This window comes from Siphateles boraxobius, unplaced genomic scaffold (assembly GCF_051911475.1).
Source record: "Siphateles boraxobius isolate OS27281-9 unplaced genomic scaffold, OSU_SipBor_1 22, whole genome shotgun sequence".
Classification (NCBI taxonomy): Eukaryota; Metazoa; Chordata; class Actinopteri; order Cypriniformes; family Leuciscidae; genus Siphateles; species Siphateles boraxobius.
In genome coordinates, this window is record NW_027508833.1 from 10,188,898 (window position 1) to 10,211,185 (window position 22,288).

General features: G+C 38.3%; 1 protein-coding gene across 7 annotated transcripts in view; it reads left to right on the forward strand.

Moving 5' to 3' along the window:
* The window catches only part of col12a1a (collagen, type XII, alpha 1a), a 101,379-nt gene that overhangs the window by 23,297 nt on the left and 55,794 nt on the right, over positions 1-22,288 (forward strand). For 2 of the 7 annotated variants that reach the window (XM_077238598.1, XM_077238597.1), the window contains exons 14-24: positions 4,525-4,794; positions 8,370-8,636; positions 8,735-8,927; positions 10,177-10,301; positions 12,210-12,359; positions 12,767-12,886; positions 13,976-14,140; positions 14,522-14,668; positions 16,633-16,775; positions 18,054-18,183; positions 19,857-20,002. In XM_077238598.1, the coding sequence (XP_077094713.1) occupies positions 4,525-4,794; positions 8,370-8,636; positions 8,735-8,927; positions 10,177-10,301; positions 12,210-12,359; positions 12,767-12,886; positions 13,976-14,140; positions 14,522-14,668; positions 16,633-16,775; positions 18,054-18,183; positions 19,857-20,002 (1,856 nt within the window). The remainder of the gene's footprint in view (positions 1-4,524; positions 4,795-8,369; positions 8,637-8,734; positions 8,928-10,176; positions 10,302-12,209; positions 12,360-12,766; positions 12,887-13,975; positions 14,141-14,521; positions 14,669-16,632; positions 16,776-18,053; positions 18,184-19,856; positions 20,003-22,288) is intronic. The other 5 variants (XM_077238601.1, XM_077238600.1, XM_077238604.1 and 2 more) reach the window with 3 other exon arrangements.

A 22,288-nucleotide genomic window follows, 5' to 3' on the forward strand; every position in this document is an offset into this window, starting at 1 on the left:
TTAAAGCTCCAATCTCCTCAGTCCTCCAAAGATGCTGAAAAAAAGTCCGTTGCTGCTTCAGTGACTACTTTGCTCAGAGAACCTGTCAATCACAGCTGTCAATCATGTACGCCACAGCGTCGTTTTTATAGCATCAAATAACTAACTAAAAACAAACTTATTTTAAAAACAAACGCTTGAAATTACATCGCCGTGATGAAATCTACAGTAAATGACAGAGACTATCTTTGGAAAAAAGATATGTGAAGTGTAATTTAATTTTTTTGTTGGTCTCACATCCCATTGAATAACATGGGGAGGCGTAGTTTATGAGCTATACTAGGACCGGTCAGGACTCTATGTACAAATGAAATGTACGAGAGTCTGGTGGGACCAGGCTAAAGTCAAGCCTCTTTTCAAGAAAATGGATATGGAAAACAATCGTTCATACCCTCTGAATAAACGGTGAGAAGTATTACCTCGTTTCAACAACATTGTCTTGCTTCCTTTGAAGTTGCGGTGAAAAAGACTAGTTGTTGTTTTTATTCCACTTTATTGACTATGTCAGCTAAATTCAGTGTTAGATAATTAGATCGATTACACTAGCTTCACTGAAAACATTGCATGCTGAGGACACCTGCTGGTTAAAGCTGTGCAAATCCAACAACAACAGCAAAAACATGTTCAATGACGTTGTAATTTGAAATAGCAGCGCGTGAGCTTAGAATAAACAGACCATTATTGTTCGTTGGTGTGGATGCAAATATATTTATCGTTATAGTTATCTTTACAGTTATCGTTCTTCATTTCAATCATGTGAATGGCCCTTTAGTCTTATTGCAAAAAATTTCATTGTAGCTGAATACCATGAACAAAAATCAACAGGCTAAACTCTTACTAAAGGAAATTTTGGACTTAAAATATACATAAATAAAATAACATTACAAATATAGTTACAAAAGTTATTCAGTCAAGAACAGCAAGTGAATTTTCTCTGTCTTTTTTTGTTTGATTTAAATTTTTATAGAAAAGGTAGCAGGAATATTAGACTGCTATTACTTTAAGAGCTTTACTTACACATGTGTTTTCTTTGTCAACTGTTTACGTTCACTTAAAACATAACCTACAGTGTTTACAAGGATATTTTGACATATTTGTGTGTGTATTTGTCTGTTCAAGTGCAAAATGATGCGGATGCAAACTCAGTTCAGTGTCATGCACTATACAGTATGAGAGGCGGCTTTCTGTGTGCACACTTTGGATGTGTGTGCAGCACAGAAAACAGTGCTTGTGTCTTCTTGCGCTGGAATGGTTTAAAATCACATTGAAATCACTTTTCGTGTGTGCGCGTTTTGGATGTGTGTGCAGCACACTCTTCCTGCGCTTAAATGGTTTGAAGTCATATTAATAAATTTATTAGAGGAATTAAAATTTTATAACAAGTATCTGATTCCCAACCCTACTTGATACTCCCAATAAGTACAAAGACACTCAGATCTAGACAGGTGAGGTTGAGGCTTTTAGAAGAACCAACTTACAGCCAACTCTGAACCAGACTATTTAAATGTTGAGCAAGCAATCTCATTGGCTGATGAATCATCAGAGGCCAATTGAGAGAGCTTGTGCCATGTAGTAAATGATGTGGTTGCAGGCAGAATGCATGTAAATGACCGTCTATATGGCTTGAATTAAGATTTTGGATGACCTTATGTCTTTAATATGCAAAGGTGGTCAGTCAAAGTCATAGCCTTGTAGGCAGGTGGGAAAGTTCTAGTCACGGCTTGAGGTCCTTTCCTGACCTTGTTTCCCAATGCCTGTCTACCCTTGCACTTTCCTATCGAAATTATGTTTTATTAACAAAGTTCGGGAGGAGCATGCTCAGATAATTAACACCAGTGGAGAGCACTCAGCAATCAACGATAAGAGGTGTATAAATACTCAGCAGTCTCACCTCAATTCATTGACAGTTTAGCAGCATCCCTCCACCACCCCTTCTCCACACTTCTAGTCCTAACCATTTACATACGGGTGGAGTACTCTGGGTCGGGTCCGAACTCCGAGCTCGGAGCCCTCCTCCCGGACAGCACGCCAAATATGCATTAAACTTTACACCCTCTAATTGTATGTAAGTGTGAACTCGTGAAATGAAGGCAAACTGCCAAAAAATTACTTAATATGCATAAGGCGGTCAGACCTATTGTCAAGAGAATGTGTTGGGGTGAATGACAAAGCAGCAGAGAATTTGTCTTGGTTCCAGGTACTCCAAACATTTCCAAAGGGAAATAATTTAGGTTGACAGTCACATTAGTGCTAGAACTCCTGTTCCCAGTTAACATCAACATTTTGCTTGGATGGAGCACTAAAACAAGGATCAAAGATGGAAAAATAGCATATGTGGAGGTCCAAAAGTAGTCTGGTTTTAATCTGGCCTCAACAAATAACAATTTCAGGACATCATTAATAAACTCATGCACAGTATTGTGTTGTTGCATCTCAGTTAAGTGGCTGCATTTTCTCTCAATGCAAAAACACATGAATATTCATGTGTTTTCAGAGTAGACATGCACTGCCATGCCTGAAATAGGCAGTTCGTCTGCATTTTAATTATCAAAAGCAGCCTGCAGAAAACATTAACATATGATCTGCTCTCCTCTGAACTCTGTCAGTAAAATAAGACCTCTATGCTGGCCATAGAACAGCCTTAGATCCAGGCAACCTGGCATGGAGTCCTGACTTCTCTGTCTGTTTCAGCTTGAATTAGTTATTGGGGCACGCATCAATGTTGGCTTAGTGATTTGAACAACTGACTATTAAACTTTATAGTCTTTAACTTTAACTGTAGAGTTTGTGCTAAGAACATGAATGCTATCTCATAATGTGAGGCTTGTTGGGGAGAGGTGTGCTGCTACTTTACTAAAATATCAGACTTTTTCACCTGGTGGGTAAGAACTGAGCCACTCAACACCTTAGCAATGTGTCTCTTGTCAACTCTTGCACACACAAGTACCACCCCAAACCACCACTCACACCACCACTGGAAAATGAAATGTAAAATGTAGCTTATTGTCCTTCCACAAAATATTTGTTTTTTTGAAACGCCAACTGTCTAAAACATTCCAAAGTAAAAAAAAATTAAAAAAACCCTGTACAGATGTTTTTGAGGAATTAGACATTGGAGCACTCTCTGGAAAGACATTGGGACAATCATTTTCCTAAGCACTTATCCTGTCATTTGCAATCCCTATCCTCCCAGGTCTATGTGATATCTAGTCCATGTTTGAGCTATGACGCAGAACTTGCGCTTAATTGTACTTTAACTTGGGCTGTTGGTTTAGACTGACAAATGGTCTGTTTGGCGTGTTTTAGACCAGCAGAGCTAAACGGGTTTGAGACAGGTGACTATGCTGAGGTCTGGAGAACATCAGGATGAGGGAGAGGCGTTACTGTGGAAGTTTCACACTGCGGTTTATTCTAATTGACTATCCTGTCAGTACTCCCACATTTTCATATAATTTCTGGTCCCTCTCCTCTCTTCTGCTTCGGCCCACTAAACAAACAGAATGAGAGAGAGTGAGAAGATAGGTAGGTGGTATGGCGCAGATCAAAAAGAGAGCTACATCTGCAGTTTTAGCAGTCTGTGTTTAATGGATTGGGTTTCGTGTTCAATGGAAAGTAGATGTGGTGACAGATGTGTGGCAGCAGGGAAGAGATTATTTTTGCAGAGTTGTTTTCCATGATATGCATTACTGACAGAGCAAATCAAAACAATTGTGAGCTACCGGCATCTTTCACAGACTAGTGGATAATTAGATAAATGCTTATTTAAAGGAATAGTGCACTCAATAATGAAAATTCTGTTATTTTTTCAAATGTATGTATGACTTTCTGAAGTCAAATTACTGAAGGAGAAGTTTAGAAGAATGTCCAAGCTGGTGTTTTCCCTCGGCGAAAGTAGAGAGTGATCAGGGCTTAGTGTCAAGCTCCACAAAAAAATAAAATAAAAATGTAATCCAAATGGATTCATATTAATATTACGGTGAATTTTATAGCATAAAAAACCCAGCTTAATCACACCCATATAATTTTGCTTGTCTTACTTAGTCTAATCACTCTTTAAGGCTGGTGTTTACTGATTCATGTTAGGTTTGCCATGATGACTAGGTATCAGAAACCTCTTCAAAACCATTAAAACACGCATGCCTAAACAGCTTGGCCGGCTGGGCAACCAGTTAACGAAAGTAGCCTAGTTAAACCCGCCAACAGTATTTTGCTTGGCCAAACTGGTGTTAACTGGATTAGGTGATTAGGTGGCAAGTTGGTCTCTTAGACGGTCTAGGTGTCAGAAACCCCTCTAAAAGCATCAAAGCACACCTGCCTAACAAGCTTGGGCCGGCTGGTTGACCAGTTAACCAATGTAGCCTGGTTTAAGGTGTTTCTTTTTAGCATGAAAGTGATTGCTGCTTCTCTGTAACCAGACCTTGTGAGATTTTGCGTTTAATATGATCTGTTTTTTTTGTATTTTTTGTCTTTTTTTCAATCATACAGAACTTGGTTCACCTTCGAATCTGGTTACTTCAGATGTCACAGAGAGCAGTTTTGTAGCATCCTGGACTGCTGCCCCTGGTAACGTCCGTCTTTATCGGGTCACCTGGAAATCCCTGTTTTCGGAGGAAGCAGGAGAGAAAACCGTCCCTGGGGACATGATCACCACTGTTCTGGATGGTCTTACACCGGAGACCCGCTACAAGGTTTCTGTTTATGCTGCCTACAGCCGTAAGGAGGGGCAGCCACTGCATGGAGAGGAGACCACAGATGGTAAGTCCATTCCCGCCTGCATAATGACTTCAGCACATGACCGGGTGCTTTCTGTAAGTCTGGGGTGGGCCTCTCGTCCTGAGGTAACCTACCCCAGAGAGGGAAAAAACTTGATATACTGTATATAATGTCAGAATATTCCACTGACATGCACATAAACCTCGATGAGGTATATCAGCCCTTCCAATTTGAAGTGGAACGCCAGCAGTAAACGAAGGGGTCTACAGTTTGCACACAGATTAAAATTAAACTCAGCTACTAGAAAATAAAATATATGTGTGATGCTTGATAATGTGCGTCAGTCAGATGAGTTTAGTCGTTTGCCTCAGAAACCTACTAGGCTCATATACAGGTCCTTCTCAAAAAATTAGCATATTGTGATAAAGTTAATTATTTTCCATAATGTAATGATACAAATTAAACTTTCATATATTTTAGATTCATTGCAAACCAACTGAAATATTTCAGGTCTTTTATTGATTTAATACTGATGATTTTGGCATACAGCTCATGAAAACCCAAAATTCCTATCTCAAAAAATTAGCATATCATGAAAAGGGTCTCTAAACGAGCTATTAACCTAATCATCTGAATCAACTAATTAACTCTAAACACCTGCAGAAGATTCCTGAGGCTTTTTAAAAAACTGTTTCATTACTCAAAACCGCAATCATGGGTAAGACTGCCGACCTGACTGCTGTCCAGAAGGCCATCATTGACACCCTCAAGCAAGAGGGTAAGACACAGAAAGAAATTTCTGAACAAATAGGCTGTTCCCAGAGTGCTGTATCAAGGCACCTCAGTGGGAAGTCTGTGGGAAGGAAAAAGTGTAGCAAAAAAAGCTGCACAACGAGAAGAGGTGACCGGACCCTGACGAAGATTGAGGAGAAGGACCGATTCCAGACCTTGGGGGACCTGAAAGCAGTGGACTGAGCAATGGCCATATCAGCTGCTGGTGTTGGTCCACTGTGTTTTATCAAGGGCAGGGTCAATGCAGCTAGCTATCAGGAGATTTTGGAGCACTTCATGCTTCCATCTGCTGAAAAGCTTTATGGAGACGAAGATTTCATTTTTCAGCACGACCTGGGACCTGCTCACAGTGCCAAAACCACTGGTAAATGGTTTACTGACCATGGTATTACTGTGCTCAATTGAACTGCCAACTCTCCTGACCTCAACCCCATAGAGAATCTGTGGGATATTATGAAGAGAAAGTTGAGAGACGCAAGACCCAACACTCTGGATGAGCTTAAGGCCGCTATCGAAGCATCCTGGGCCTCCATAACACCTCAGCAGTGCCACAGGCTGATTGCCTACATGGCACGCCGCATTGAAGCAGTCATTTCTGCAAAAGGATTCCCGACCAAGTATTGAGTGCATAACTGAACACAATTATTTGAAGGTTGACTTTTTTCGTATTAAAAACACTTCTTTTATTGGTCGGATGAAATATGCTAATTTTTTGAGATAGGAATTTTGGGTTTTCATGAGCTGTATGCCAAAATCATCAGTATTAAAACAATAAAAGACCTGAAATATTTCAGTTGGTGTGCAATGAATCTAAAATATATGAAAGTTTAATTTTTATCATTAAATTATGGAAAATAATTAACTTTATCACAATATGCAAATTTTTTGAGAAGGACCTGTATATACTCAATGTTCTGATCCAATCTGGCTTCTGACCTGTAATACTGCCTGAATCATAATCATACACTGTTCATTCGTTGGGCAGATGAGAATTGGCCCCCCAACTGAGCCTGGTTTCTCCCAAGTTTTTTTTTTTACATGCTGTCACCTGATGGAGTTTTGAACTGACCTGAGCTGGACGATGACATCACGGTTTTCTCCAGAGCGGCTATGTATATAAATTAACTAAATTAATAAATGTTTATTGAACCAAAATGAACCATCACTCAACTTACTTAAGCTGGACTATGACCTATTTGTTGCTGCATTATTTTCCTGTTATCACTGTAAAGCTGCTTTGAAACAATATGTATTGTTAAAAGCGCTATATAAATAAAGGTGACTTGACTTGGCCAGAAGGAAAACGAAACCCACAGACTTATACCCAAGACATATCTAGAGACCCGAATATCATACAGATTTGTGGATGGGCCAATAAGCAACCACCTAGAAACCACGAGAACACCCTATTAATGACCAAGCAACCACTTAAGGTGAAGCCACATTTACTTTTGTTCGCCAAAATCCTTCTGGCGAAATCCAGTCATTTTCAATTGGAATCCTTACGTGAGGGTGAATATTTTTTTCTCTTGCTTATGTTCAAGTTGGTCACATGAATTCTGTGACCTTAAAAACAGAAAGTTTTAGTAACTTCTGTGTGAGTGGGGTTTCATGTATTGCTAGACTATTGACAATGCACAACAGACCTTTTTTTTGCCCATGAAATGTTGCCATGCCATTAGAACACCCAAGCAAACATATAGAAACGTACAACTTGAACACCTTAGCAGCACCCTGGCACCCATCCTCAACACCCTAGAAAGTGTTTTATTTACATTTATGCATTTGGCAGATGCTTTTATCCAAAGCAACTTACATTGCATTTCAAGGTACACATTTTCACATTCTTATCAGTTCTTGCTTTCCATAGGAATCGAACCCATGACCTTAGCGTTGCAAGCAGCAATGCTCTACTGTTTGAGCTCCAGGAAAGAGCTTTATTCTCATCACTTTTCAGTAACATAATGGCATGGTCTCTGAAGTATGCTGGAGGCAAAAGCTCTAATACAGAAATGTCTCTGTGTTCATTCTGATATGGGAAAAGTGACTAATTTCCTCTCACAAGCTCAACACCAATCGTGCTCAGAGCGTCATTGCGATAGGTTTGCGTCATTGCCACTGTTTCCTCTAAAATATCTCCGCACATATGGTGTTGTGTACAGAGGTGTAGGAGTGTGTGTGACAAGTGGTTGATTTAATGATTTACACATGCTCTCTATTATCAAAGGATGCAGGATTTCAACACACTCAGCAATCAATGGAGCAATAGTTTAGAGCTAGTTAAGCATGCTGTAAATTTGTAATTGGATTATCTTGGTATTTGTTTATTGTCTGTCATCTAAAAAGTCCAGAAGTTAAGCCGATAACAGTCTTCTGACTCAGGCTGCTGCATTTCATTTCTGCCATCACTCTATTCCTTACCTCCTTCAGGACCAACATTAACACACAGTGTCTTTTTGGAACAGGGATTCTTTGAAAACTTGGAAGTGTTGTTTTCCATCCATAAAACTCCCAATTTGAAAGTGTTCCATGGGCCGATTAAAGCGGACAATTCATTCCTTTCCCTCCTGCGTAAAAACACTCCGGTCATGGCATAAAAAGAGAACATTGCAGACAGTCCTAGAGCGTCTGTGTTATGCATGACGTACAAGCATTTCGGCATGTCTGGTTTCACACAGTTTGGAGATCCGTGGCCTGTGTTAGATCAAGATTATCTTGGCAGAACTTTCATTATTCAGATGGTTTGGTTTTCCTGACCCCTAGGAATTGTAGTTGAATCAGTCCAACATTTAATGAACATTCTCTTTCATTTATCTCCCTAACAGTGTCTGCCGCTGCCAGAGTTCTTACGGTGTCAGAAGAAACCGAGAGATCCTTGCGGGTGACATGGAAACCAGCACCCGGCAATGTTGTCAATTATAGGGTGACTTATAAACCTCAGGGTGATACACGTCAGTTGGCTTCCAAAGCACCAGGAGGCACCGACACTTTAATCTTGAGGCGCCTGCAACCCCAGACCACTTACGATATCACTGTGGTTCCCGTCTACAAGTTTGGTGATGGAAGAGCAAGACAAGGAGAAGGAACCACATGTACGTTAACAGAAGATATTTGATTAATTTTTTAGGTTAAAGGTCCAAAGGTGTTTGATCAATGTTGTCTAATACAAAACTGTTTATTATCTCTGTAGTGTCTCCATATAAAGCTCCCAGAAACCTACAAACTTCAGAGCCCACTAAAACCAGTTTCAGGGTGACCTGGGATCATGCTCCTGGGGATGTAAAGGGCTACAAGGTCACCTTCCATCCCACTGGGGAGGATGTGGACCTGGGAGAGTTGCTTGTAGGCCCCTATGACAACACAGTGGTTCTGGAGGAGCTACGGTATGAGACGCCAGAGCAGACACATAAAACACTTAACACACTTCTGAAGATATGCCCTATAAAACGTCATTAAAGCCAACATGAAATTGAATGTACACTGTATACATTTTAAAGCATGTTAATGGTCTTATTCACAGTTTTCAGTCATGTAAATAGTATGGAGACCTGGGGCCAATTGCATAAACTGCTTTGACTTACGAGTCTTACGAGTTAGTTTTTTCTTTGAGACTGGACAAAACTGTAAGTTAGTTACATAAAAAGTTTGATCGGTCAGAGAAGAAAGACTGATTATCCCTTGGCTAACTACTAGATGGTCAGAGTAGTTCTTAAGACATGGTCTTAACATAGTGGCTATTTTCATGCAACTGAGAAAAACATCCATAGAACTACAGCACAGGTAAAAGTCAATGTTCCATCTGTTTCAAGCCACAAATATCACCTCTCAAAAGAAGAAAAAATATGTATGTGAACAATGGGTTTAAAAGACAATTAATATTCAGTATTATTATCGATTTAACTGCGCTGACACTACCGGAGGAGAATGAAGTTTGAACTGAATTAAGCTTAATTGTGACACTAACAGTGCAACACTGGCGCTGTGGTTACTTTATTTTCATGGTCCACTTTAGACACTCTACTAACTATAAGTAACTTTGCAACTACATGTCAACTAACTCCCATTAGAGCATAAGTGGACTGTTAGGTAAGGATTAGTAAAAGAAGTTGACATGTACTTAAAACGTTTCTTATAGTCAGTAAAATATCTGTTGGGGAGCATCACAATAAAATGTTAGCAGATATTAAGCAGACAGTCTACTAATATTCTAAAGAGAGTTAGTTGACATGTAGCTGCAAAGTTACTTATAGTTCGTAGATTGTCTAAAGTGGAACATAGAAATAAAGTATTACAGACATTGTTATCGAACTGAATTAAATAAACATTGAATTGACTTGAGCTTAATAATGACACTATTGTCTTCCGTAGAACTGCTTTTCAGCTGCATTTAATTTGTTGTTCATATTCTGGGCTCATCTGCTTGCGTGTATAAAGTATTTGTCATCAATTAGGTTTATACTGAATTTGATCTTTTAAAATCCCTATAAATGTCTTAGTACATTAGTATTTAGTACGTGCCTCACAACAGAGGAAAGCCTTGTTGTGCACAAGTGAAATTGTGCTTGATCATCGATTAGCTTTTTAAGGTTGATAAATGAGATTGTTGACTGATTTGTGTCGCTCTCATCTCAGGGCCGGCACCAAGTATACAGTGAGTGTGTTTGGTATGTTTGATGGAGGAGAGAGTATGCCATTGGCTGGAGAGGAGAAGACCACCCTCTCTGACGCCCCTGCACCTCCAACCATTCAAACTCCAGGTAAGATTAATGGAAAAAAACCCTGGTACTTTAACCCTCTCAAACTAACCAATCAGATCTCTTGTTACCGCAGAGCATTGAGGTATTTACGTACAAAGTAACTTGTGTTCCAAAACAATTAGCATACACCATTCACTTTGATATATGTAACAAATCTGTTGGTCTGCTATGCATTTAGGCTCCATATATAACAAAGCGTAACATTTTAAAGTTCTTAGTTTGGAATCGGAAAAATAGGCTGCAGTGTAATGCTTTTGAGTAATGGCAAATACCTTTCAGCAAAGCTAATTGTGTTGTGAAAGAGCAGACAGGGTGACTGCACCACATGGTAGCCATGTCTCTACCTTCGCATGAAAGGACTCTTGAATTTCAAGAGCTAGAAAGATTATCTGCTTACAATTACCAATGCTTTACAACTTGGTTAGGAAAAAAGTGACATACAGAATGAAAGCTTTGCACATGGTCTGCTGACCCTGGCCTGGAATGTCGATTCTAATTGGAAACAGATCCGATGGTGAGGGTCGGCCGACCGACACCAGCGGGAGAGGGAAAGGGAAATATTCCCAGGCAAGAGCTGAGGTGTAATGCACAGCTTGTCATCTGCATGCGACAGACACTAACAAAAACAAAAAAGTTGCATTTTACAAGTTGAATTGGTAACACTTTACATTAAGGTTCCATTTGTTAAAATTAGTTAGGTACATTATGAACAAACAGTAATACATACGAGCAAAGACTTTATTATTATTCTTAGTTAATGTCAATTTCAACATGCAGATTTTCAATATTGTCTTTGCCATTTTGGCCACTAAACGTAAAGGAGCCACATTGAACAGTTAATTGAATGGAATACACATGACTCTAATAGGAAACAGCAGATCTGATAGTTAGGTAACTATTTAAAATCATACATCTGCTTTATCTATTTTCAATAAAAGTTTACTGTTACACTTTATTTTGGTAGTCCACTTTAAACATGCTACTAACTATAAGTAAATTTGCAACTACATGTCAACTAACTCTCATTAGAGATTTAGTAGAGTCAGGCTGTGAGGTTCAGGTTTAGTAGAATAAGTTGACATTAGTTAAAATTAGCTTGTGAAAGGTATTGTTTAACATTTCCACAGTTAAAATACTTTCTTATATTTTAGTTTAGCATGCAGAGATAGCTACAACGGGATTGTGTGCGTGCAATGCATTGACCAAGCATTTGCATCGGTGTTTGCTTTACTTAAAGTATGTTCCTGGCCTTAGTGTTTAGGGTGCAAGGAGTCGTAATTTAAAAGTGAGAATTCCACATTACAACTGAGAATGAACACCTGTTTGGACAGTAAGTCTATTTTAAAGCCTCAGATAATTTGTTTTATTGCTACTAAGAAATTCTCACACAGTGTCTAGATAAAACATTTCATAATATCCACAGCATTTTAAGATATTAGCTGGCTATATCGATTGAGTGGAATCCATCCTTATTTTTTGTTGCTTGAGGGAATGATCTACAAATCAGACAATTATGCAACATGTTCTCTTTGAGCAGGGCCAGACGGGCGGCGCTTCCCCTCTTTTCCCTTCTTTCAGGTATCTGGAGAGACAGCGCGATGGGACACAGACCAAGACGTCTCTTACGAACAAAGAGTTTATAGTTTAAAATATGTTATTTAACACAATATGTAAAATGTATCATCATTTCAAAATGCCAAATAAACGGTTTTGTCATGCTTTGCATGACTGTGTGAATATTTTGTGTCCTAAGATTCGATCTGCGTCCTTCATCACAAATCACAATCCATTTTTATCTTTGCGACTGCTTAAAACTAGTTATTATTATTAATATTATTATTATTATTATTATTACTATTAATTTTATGATAATTAACTGACTGACTGAATTGTTCTCTGGTCGTACAGATGTAACGTGCAAAACCACTGCCCAGGCTGATATCGTCCTGCTTGTTGATGGATCTTGGAGCATCGGTCGTCTAAACTTCAAGACCATAAGGGCTTTTATTGGTCGCATGGTGGGTGTTTTTGACATCGGACCGGATCGTGTCCAGATTGGTAAGAGAAAATTATCCTGAATCCTATATTAGCGAGAAGGTCCACAGCTAAACGACACCCATAGGAAGGAAAAGTCATGAACTATATCTCTTTAGTATTGCAATTCTTTATCCTAGACATGAGAAAATATGTCTCCTAGACATATGTTTCTCCTAAAAATGACATTTGTAATTTCACATCTGTGCTTTAGAGTTTCAGAAGAACAATGTCTCAAACTGATACCAAATTTTGCAATCAAAATTCAAATCTCAGTATTACCTAAAACATTTCTCATGAATTTTTCAATTTTTCACATGCATTTTATAGCATATACTCTTGCTATGTCTTTAAACATTTTGGGGGAAACATGTAAGAAAATGCTACTGTCATCTGTGTATAAATATGAACACTGTGTTGTCCGTTTATAGGTCTGGCACAGTACAGTGGAGACCCGAAGACAATGTGGCACCTAAATTCTCACAAAACCAGACAGGAACTGCTGGATGCCGTGTCCAATCTACCCTACAAAGGAGGAAACACTCTGACAGGTAAATCACATTGTATTCTGATCTATACTTCAGACCCAGCATCATTCATTGGTGGAAAAATCCCAAGGTGTGTGTGGAAAGTTGTCATGTTGTCATCAGTTCTCTAGATTGTCTTTGAATAGCATAGCATAAACACTGTAAAGCCTGACATAATAAATAATAGTCATAAAAATATATATTTTAAACAGTTTATTGAACTTTTAGAAAAAAAATATGCATGTGTTTTTTGTTGATTATCATATTTGATATATCTTTGATGGCTCATATAGTCTGATATAGTGAGAATATGGAGCTCAAACTCGAGGAGGAAAAAACACCTCAGATTTATTCAGAGGCTCAAACTGAGCAAAAATATGCAATTTGGTGCAGATGCTAATATTTAAATTGATCAAAAACTAAGATGCAATTCTGATGCTTCTTGCAGTGCAAATCATAGAGATCTTTAAAACAGTATAACAGACATAAGACTTACATAAAAGGCATATAAATATCAGTCGTCACTCAATATCTGCCAATAATGTCTTAGTAAGATGAAATTTAAATGCTTATTTTATGAACACATTTCTGTAGTTTTTATTACAATGCAGTGTATACAAAGCAATGATGATTGAGAGATGAACAAATAAACCTTCCTCAAAAGCCTGATGATCATATTTGATACTCACATTTGAACAAGATTTGTTTCTAAAAATGATTTTTGAGTAAACCTAAGTTGCTGTTGTTAAGTAGAAATTTTACTAGCAATATCAAAGTTATTCTTATGTTGACTTTATAAAAATCAGTGCAGATTCCACAGCAGAAAGACACGTGAATCATGAAGGAGGACGTTTGTACAATTATACTAAAGTACCTTTTATTTGCAAAAAAATTCTAAACTATCAATCAGACAACAGAAGGACTGTAGTCTGATTGTGTGCGACTGATTTTTCATCATTTAGAGACCTTAAAAATGTGCGTATCAATTATGATACAATAGGCTTTATAGGGTTAATATTGGTTTTCACTAGACTTAGAACGATATGTCCATGTACTTTTGGCCATGTTGTGTATTAATTAGACTAATATTGTCAATATTGCCTTATTCCACAGGCCTTGCTTTAAACTACATCCTTCAGAACAATTTCAAACCTAATGTTGGGATGCGTCCAAACTCCCGGAAGATCGGTGTCCTGGTTACTGATGGCAAGTCACAGGATGACATCTTGGTCAACTCCCAGAACCTCCGGGACCAGGGGATTGAACTATATGCCATTGGTAAGAGTTTCCCCTTATGGTCAGGAAGACTTCACGGTCTGAAGTTAAAAAGACATTGGATACTGAGTGAAAAATCTGTTCACTCGGCGGCCATATTTGCAAAGCCTCTGGGCTGCTATTTCTGGCATCCAAGACCAAGTCCTATCTACTTGAATGGGGGAATCCAGACATCTCAAAAACTGCTTGCCGAACTCACTTTTAAATAACATATTTCAAATTAGCAACAAAATCTGATTTGAATCATCCCATAAATTATGTTTCTTATACTGAAATAGCATTAAAAAAGCTTATATTTCAGGCTGGACCAACCAATGCACATGTGCAGTCCTAATCGTGTTAAATATCGAAATATCTGACTTTAAAATGTTCTGTGATCTCCAGGTGTAAAGAACGCAGATGAGAATGAGCTGAGGGCCATCGCTTCTGATCCCGATGATATCCACATGTACAACGTGGCTGACTTCTCCGTCCTTCTGGAGATCGTGGATGACCTGACGAACAACCTGTGTAACAGTGTCAAGGGTCCAGGTATGACTGAGGTCAAACAAAAGGCCTGAGAGACTGTGTGTTGCACTATTTCAGCGCTGTGATGCAGTATTTCTGAGGGAAAAGGGATGGTCAATGAGAGAAATGTAGAGTAGGAATTGACTGGATAAATGTGGATAAGTGGGCGGTCCATATGAGAATGGAGGTCTAGGTGACATCAGTGGAACAGCAAAGTTGTTTCATAGGAATGGCTTATAACCTGTTGATTAAAGATTAAGAACATAAGTGCTACAATGGGACGTTAAGGTGTATTTTAGGCATGATGCAATTTAAATAGAGTACCTTAAACTGTCAAAAAATCACTGTAACACTCAGGGCCCTATCATATACTGCGCAATGCAGCGCCAGGCACGACTTAACTGTTTTTTGCCAGTCACGTTGTTTAAATAGCAAATTAATTTGCGCTCATGGACTGCGGGTCTGAAAACGGGGTGTTTCAGGCGCATTGTTGGTGCGTTGCTATTTTTAAGCAACTGAAATAGACTGCGCCATTGACCAACTAAAACCTGGTCTAAAGTCAATGGTGCAATATTTTTTTTTATTCTCAGATCTGTTTGCGCTCTGGAGACACGTTCAGTGTTTCCGCTTGCAAATTCCATCATGTAAATAGCGAATCCGCCATGGCGCAAGTGCAACTGGCTTTTAAAGGGTATGGGAGATGAGACTCTGATTGGTTTATTGCACCTTACACCCAAAACACACCTATTACTCATTAAGATAATAGGGACAACCCTTTTAGACCATGTGCCGCGCACGCCGACCATTTTTCCCGTCGTTAAAATAGCTAAAGTGGATTCAGACTTGCGCCCTGCGTTTTAGACCATGAGCTTAGATCAATAAAATAGGGCCCACTGTCTTGAGTGACAAGAGTTTTTTTGTTTATTTTTAAATGATGGCAACATGAAAAAAGACATTAAGAAATGAATTATAATCATCATCATAAAATCTCGTACATCAATTTTTATAATACTTTTAACACAGACTTAACTTGAGACATTATCATAAATCGCTGCAAAAACTCACTCATCAAGCATTGCGGATAAAGCAATCGAGTCGTTCCACTGCACTCAAGCAACCTATACATTTGTATATATCTGATTATTTCATCAAACATAAAAAAAAAAACATTTTATGTTTATAATCAACGATTATAAGTCAATATGTTTGTATTGTATCATCTTTTTTTTTGTTAAATAAATTTGCAATGCTTCATGGGATTGTAGTTATTTCCCTTTTAAAAGATGTTACACAGTCGATTTTTCAAATTTTCCAAACAGCTTTGCCTTTTTTCCCCTCATTTTCAAATATTGTACTTTTTGCTTCTATCAATTGTGTTCTTGGTTTGTTTTTTTGAGCCTGGAATGTCTGTCTGCGCCTGGATCAGTATCAGAGTGTCAAAGTTTCATCACAAAGAGGTCAAGCCTTCAGGGGCTTGGTTTTGTAAAAAGAGGGAGCGAAAAGGAAAAGCGTATTTAGACCTAGCCGTTGATAGCACTCCATCAACACGTCAACATAATGGCACTGCAATTTAGCCACAATTCACATATGCCGCTTTGCAATGGCATATGAAGATGGATATATATATATTAAAATGAATGGTGGCGTAATAATGATTGCCACAATCAAGGCCTTTGTGTCCAGAAAACACAATACAGCATCCAATCATCCATTCACATGTGGAAATTGATCAATAAAAACAGTCAATAATTTGAATATTTTCTAATCAAATGCTTCACAGTATGAACTTGAACTCTAAAATAACTCTAAAATTCAAAATAAGTTTAAAACATACTAGGAACATCATGAAAACCTTGATTTTGTTTCACAGAATAATGGGTCAGAATCAGAAACAACCCTGATGGCAGTAAACATGTAACACTGTAATTCTGGAGTGTGTGTGGGGGGGTCAAAGGCTAAACCCTGATTACCATCATGACCTGTCACAGGAGGAGGCCCGGAGCCACCCACCGATCTGACGACCTCAGAAGTGACCCATTACTCCTTCCAGGCCTCCTGGGTCGGCCCTGATGGACCTGTGGAGAAGTACAGAATAGAGTATGTGAGCCCAGCAGGAGGAGAACCACAACAGGTATGATCACCTCATATCCAGGTCAAGATGACTATTCCTCAATCCTAAATGGTCCTAAATCAGTGTGCAACTCATCGAACATCATTTCAGTGATGAGAAAGTTACTTTTAAACGTAATGCGTTACAATATTTATTACTCCCTAAATAGTAACTAATTACTAGTTACTTTTTCAAATTACTTTTTCTCACCTGGCTGAGGCTCACTCTCTTCCGGGGCTTTTGAAAAAAATATATTTCTTTTTTGCAAGTGTTTAACGCAGTTATGCATTATATATAACATACACCTTCTTTTCCTTTAAAAATGCATATTCTGAGGTCTTTCTTATTTCCTGACCTCTTGAAAGTTAGAGGGTTATATTAGCTACTGTACAATTCGTTTTATTGAAAGTTGTAAGTAATGTGTTTTGTTAATTTTGTACTTTTGTTTTGTTTCTGCGCACGAAGAGAGATAATTTTAATTCAGTAGTTTAAAAAATGTTTCAGCAAATTAATCAAACTGAAAAGTAAAATGCATTATTTAAAAAAAAAAAACAGCAAAAACCCCCTCAAAAATATTAAGTCCTTCCCCACCAGTTTTATTTTTTTAGCTGTGAGCCAGCACCAGCATTTTTTAAAAAATCATTTTCACAAAACTTTCATGGCCCCCAGAATATTTTGTTTTATGAATATCTGAACATGCAATATATCAAAGGAAAGAACAGACATTTTATTCTATCAACACCCCCAAAGCTTCACAGTCCTATAGCTAGTCCTGGGTTGACATTTCATTCAGTAACTTTAGGCAGTTTTATATGCTTTTAAATGTTTGATGATCGCGTTAGCTTACATTTGTGTAAGCAAACCTCTATTCAATAGAGTCTATTGCTTGGTTCTTCTTCTTCGCTTGTTTTTGGATCCGGATATTCTGTACTATTTCAGAAGATGCGTAATGGCGCCTTCTACCGCATAACAATGAAAACATTGTTTCTTGGGAAAACACATCGATGGCGGGGCAGTGTTAATGTTTAAATGTCTAAAGTAATGCATTACTTTAACCGTTACATCAAAAAAGTAATCTGGTTACATAATGCACGTCACTTGAAATGCATTACCACAAATAATGCACATAAATGATGCAGAATGAAAAAGCAAAAAAGGACATGGTGACAAAACTAGCCTGGAAACAATTTGGAAAGGCTAACTTGTATTTGACCTAGAAATTATTATTTGTTTTCATTGCAAACACAGTCATGTCCTATTTTTGTGTGTTCTCACCTTTATTCTGTTCCTCTGTTGCAGTTGTTTGTCGACGGGGCGGTAACGACTGTTGTCTTGGAAAGTCTTACCCCACTGACAGAGTACATGGTGAAGGTTTACTCAGTGGTGGGAGAGGAGAGCAGTGACCCCCTCAAAGGCACAGAGACCACATGTAAGTGTGCATTTACCCATAATTCACTCTTCAACAGAACAGCCAGAGCCAATTCTTCAACAATATGTGTCAGCACACCAAAACACACAGCAAAACATAATCACAAACAGAATGAATTCCACAATGGACAAATGTAATTGCTGTTTTGGAAGTACATATTAAAAGGAGGTTGTGGCTCTGCTCTTCTATATACCACGGTAATATAATTTTTAGACATAATACCTTGTTATTTTGGAACTTTTTATATGGTAAATTTACCTTGGAGTACCATGGAAATACCATGGTATTTATATAAAGTAATCATTAACATGTATTGTGTCACACAAAACTTGGCTGATTCTCACAAAAACATATCTAAAGTTTTATTTGAAAGAAATTAACGCTTGTATTCAGTAAAGGATGCATTAATTTGATTCAAATGACAGCAAAGACGTTTATTGGCTTTTTTAAAATTTTCTATTCATCAAATTATCCTGAAAAAATATGTATCATGGTTTCCACAAAATATAAAGCAGCACAACTGTTTTGAACATTGATAATAATAATGTTTATTGAGCGGCAAAACATCTTCTTAGACTGATTTCTGAAGAACCATGTGACACTGAAGACTGGAGTAATGATGCTGAAAATTCTGCTTTAATCAGGATTAAATTACATTTTACAATATATTCCCATTGAAAACAGTTGTATTAATATTTCACAATATTACTGTTTTACTGTGTGATCAAATCAGTGCATCCTTGCTGAGCATAATAGATTTACTGTATGTTACTGTAAAGCAAATTATTGATATTTTACATCTTTACTGGTTAAAAATGACCAGGATTTGCAGACGTTTAGCCAGACAATGAGAAGGTGCAATTAAAATGCTACGCAATGTACATTGCTAATAAATGTGCTATTATTGCCGTACTCTATTTGCCACATTTAACCCTAATGCCATCATATTCCTTTCACAGAGCTTTGAATGTGACCGTGTTTCATACGGCATGATGCTGCCTGCTTTGCACCGCAAAGTGTCACTGTGTGATTTAATGTACAAACATGTTGTCTTTACACTGAAAAAAGTATTTTCTTACTCAGTATTTTGACTTGTTTTCCAGTACAAATATCAAAGGTCACATTTACTTGAGAAGCAAAATGACATGACATATTAAGTTTTGTTTTCTGAAAAATGTATCAAATTTAACCAAGTTTATGCTTTAAACAAGAAAAAATGGCTGCCAGTGGGGTAAGAAAAATAATCTTTTTTTACCTTTGAATTAAGTTGATTATTCTTACCACATTGGCAGATATTTGTTCTTGATTTAATCAAGTTAATACAGAAACTTTATTTTGATCTTAAGTCATTTTGATTCTCAAGTAAATCTTGATTTAAGAATGTTAAGATTTCGTTTAGGAAAACGACAAAAATACCATAGTAAGAAAATATTTTTTGCCGTGAATATGTCTACATTTGCATATCTGTCTGTCAGTCTGTAAATCATTTCCATCACGCGTGTATCCCATGATCATTCTCATCCAACCATCGTCTATCATTCCACCTGGTCACGCATCCATCAATCCACCTGGAATGCTTCCATGTTCCCATCCGAGCTTCAGTTCGCTTAGAAGGATAGTCAGGGATCGAAATGAATAAGAGAAAGAGAGAAAAGTCATGTTCCCCTCTGTAGTGCCTCGCAGTGCTGTGAGGAACATGAACATCTACAAGGTGCGCTCCACCACCATGAATGTGAGATGGAATGCGGCCGAAGGGGCCACAGGCTACATGCTTCTCTACAATGCTCTAAACGCCACTGAACCCTCTGAAGAGCTGGAGGTACGGTGACGACACAGTTTAACCACTGCCCAAACTGCTAGCCCAATCTCACATTGTCCACACTGCAAAAAAAAATCATTTTCTTACTTAGTTGACTTAAAATTACTTAAAGGGATACTTTCAATAAAACGTGGCATTTTTTGACTAGAGACTGAGACCTGACTAGAGAAAAACAAAGAAAAAATGCTGTTGCCTTCCCTTTTGACAAATATCGGTAGGTAGGGAAACTTCAACACCCATAATTGCACTGGGCATGTTGCCGTCCAAGGCCACCCCCACCAGCCTGCTATGGATAGGCTTACCAGAGTCAAACATGGTGCGTTTAAGTCATGTCGATAAGATTGTATTTATCAATTGAATGCACATGAATGCCACCACAATGTCTGAAATACGAACTGGAAGCTCTGAATTTTCTTTTAGCCCAGAGTTTACCAGTTGGGGGCATGTCAGTGAGAAACATGGTGGAATATCACAATACTTAATGGTATTTAACAGTGCCATTAGCCGCATTTCCATTACCCTTCAAATTGCGCAAATCTAAATTGAATTTACGTCCAATGGAAACATGTAAATTTCGCAAAAATTCCCATATATCGCAAAAAAGCTCGCATAAGGTGGTTTTTCAGGCAATTCGAAAAAGGAATATTTTGCAAAACTGCAATGGAAATGCATTTAAAAGTCACCTAGCGTAAGTAAACGTCAATCATTCACTAAAGAAGGTTCGGTGTGTTTGGACAGATGACGAGACTCATAAATTAAGACTCAAAAAAGACAATAGTATTACGGGGATACTGGATTCAAAAAAACAAATAAACGCCACAATTTATCAAGACCTTGAAGCAGATATGAGGGAGAAACAACTCATATGTGCAGCTCACAAATATAAGTGGCTTTCCTTGCCATTAATGCTTGAATAACAAGCCTACGTCTCCTTCCATTTAAAATAATGGCTAGTGCGGTAGCTGGGATATACATAAACCTACCAACATCCGTTGCCATGATTTTTGGGAATGACTTATCGCAATAGCAATATATGACGTTTTAGTCTCATAACATAGGTTAATGGAAACACCCTCATTTCGCAACAGTTTTTTATCGACATTTAGAAAATATCAAAAGTTTTGCGCAAATCTGTAATTTAAACATGGCTATTGTCAAATTTTTATTTACAACAAAATAAGCTTATTCCCTGCACAAAATATTATAGCATTGTAAAATAACAATGTAAAGTGGCTTCATAAACTAATCCAAACATTAACATGAACATTAGTGACTTAAAATCACCTGACGTCGTAAAAACGTCTTCCCAACTCGTAAATGCAAACTTCCCAGGAGAACTTGAACTCATCAATAGAGTGGTGCAGGTATGATGTCACAACCCCGAAGTCTAATTCGCAACGGGATCCTTTGAGTTTTTCCTATGGGTTTTTTCAAATTATGTGTAAAATGAAGCATATCTTTGACTATACTTTGAAGTTTTGTTCTACAATGTAGTCTGCACACACTCACACCCTAAGTTGTCTTATCTAGTTACTTATTAGAAACATAAGTTCCCTTTCGAATGGGAACTCGCACTGCGTCAATTCATGCTAAGGGGGAACGCCTCAGGTGTGACAGGTGTCTGAAATTACTATCCAATCACGGCAATCAAATTGACCGGTTACAGCCCATGAATCATTAACGTGCGACCTGGAAGTATATAAGGGCGCCTTGCAAACATGATAATCATCTTTTCGTCTTCAGGGACTGTTCTGTCTTTAAGCGCTTGAAAATGCAGGTAATTATGAAATGCACTGAGAAGTGTACAGACCCGTGCTGAAGATATTGTGATGCACAAAAACTTTGCGTTTTCTGTCTGGGAAGGAAGAGCGCGCACAGGCAGGTCCCGAGGGAACTGCCTGTGCAAATTGTGAGTGTTTTTCTTTGAGAACGCTCCACTCTCGTCTTGCCCTCTTCTCGAGAGAAGAGGGTTCGACGTCTAGACCACGCAGCTCAGGTTCCGCTTGTGCAAATTTTTTTTTTTAAAAAGCAGAGTGGCGACATGCGTTATGGGGTTCCCAGATGGAGCTTGCTGATCGCCTTGAGAGTTGGCAGCTGACGAGGGTGAGCTGGAGGTGGATGACGAAAGCTTTTCTATAAAAAAGAAAAGAGAACTTAGTCCGTCAGCGAGTGCTCTTCCGGACAAACAGGAGATGGCTGATGAGGCTGGTGATAATCGGATAGATCCTGAATCTTCTCAACCATCTTGCCCAAAGTATGCAGAGCGGGTTGGTGTTATGGAACGCG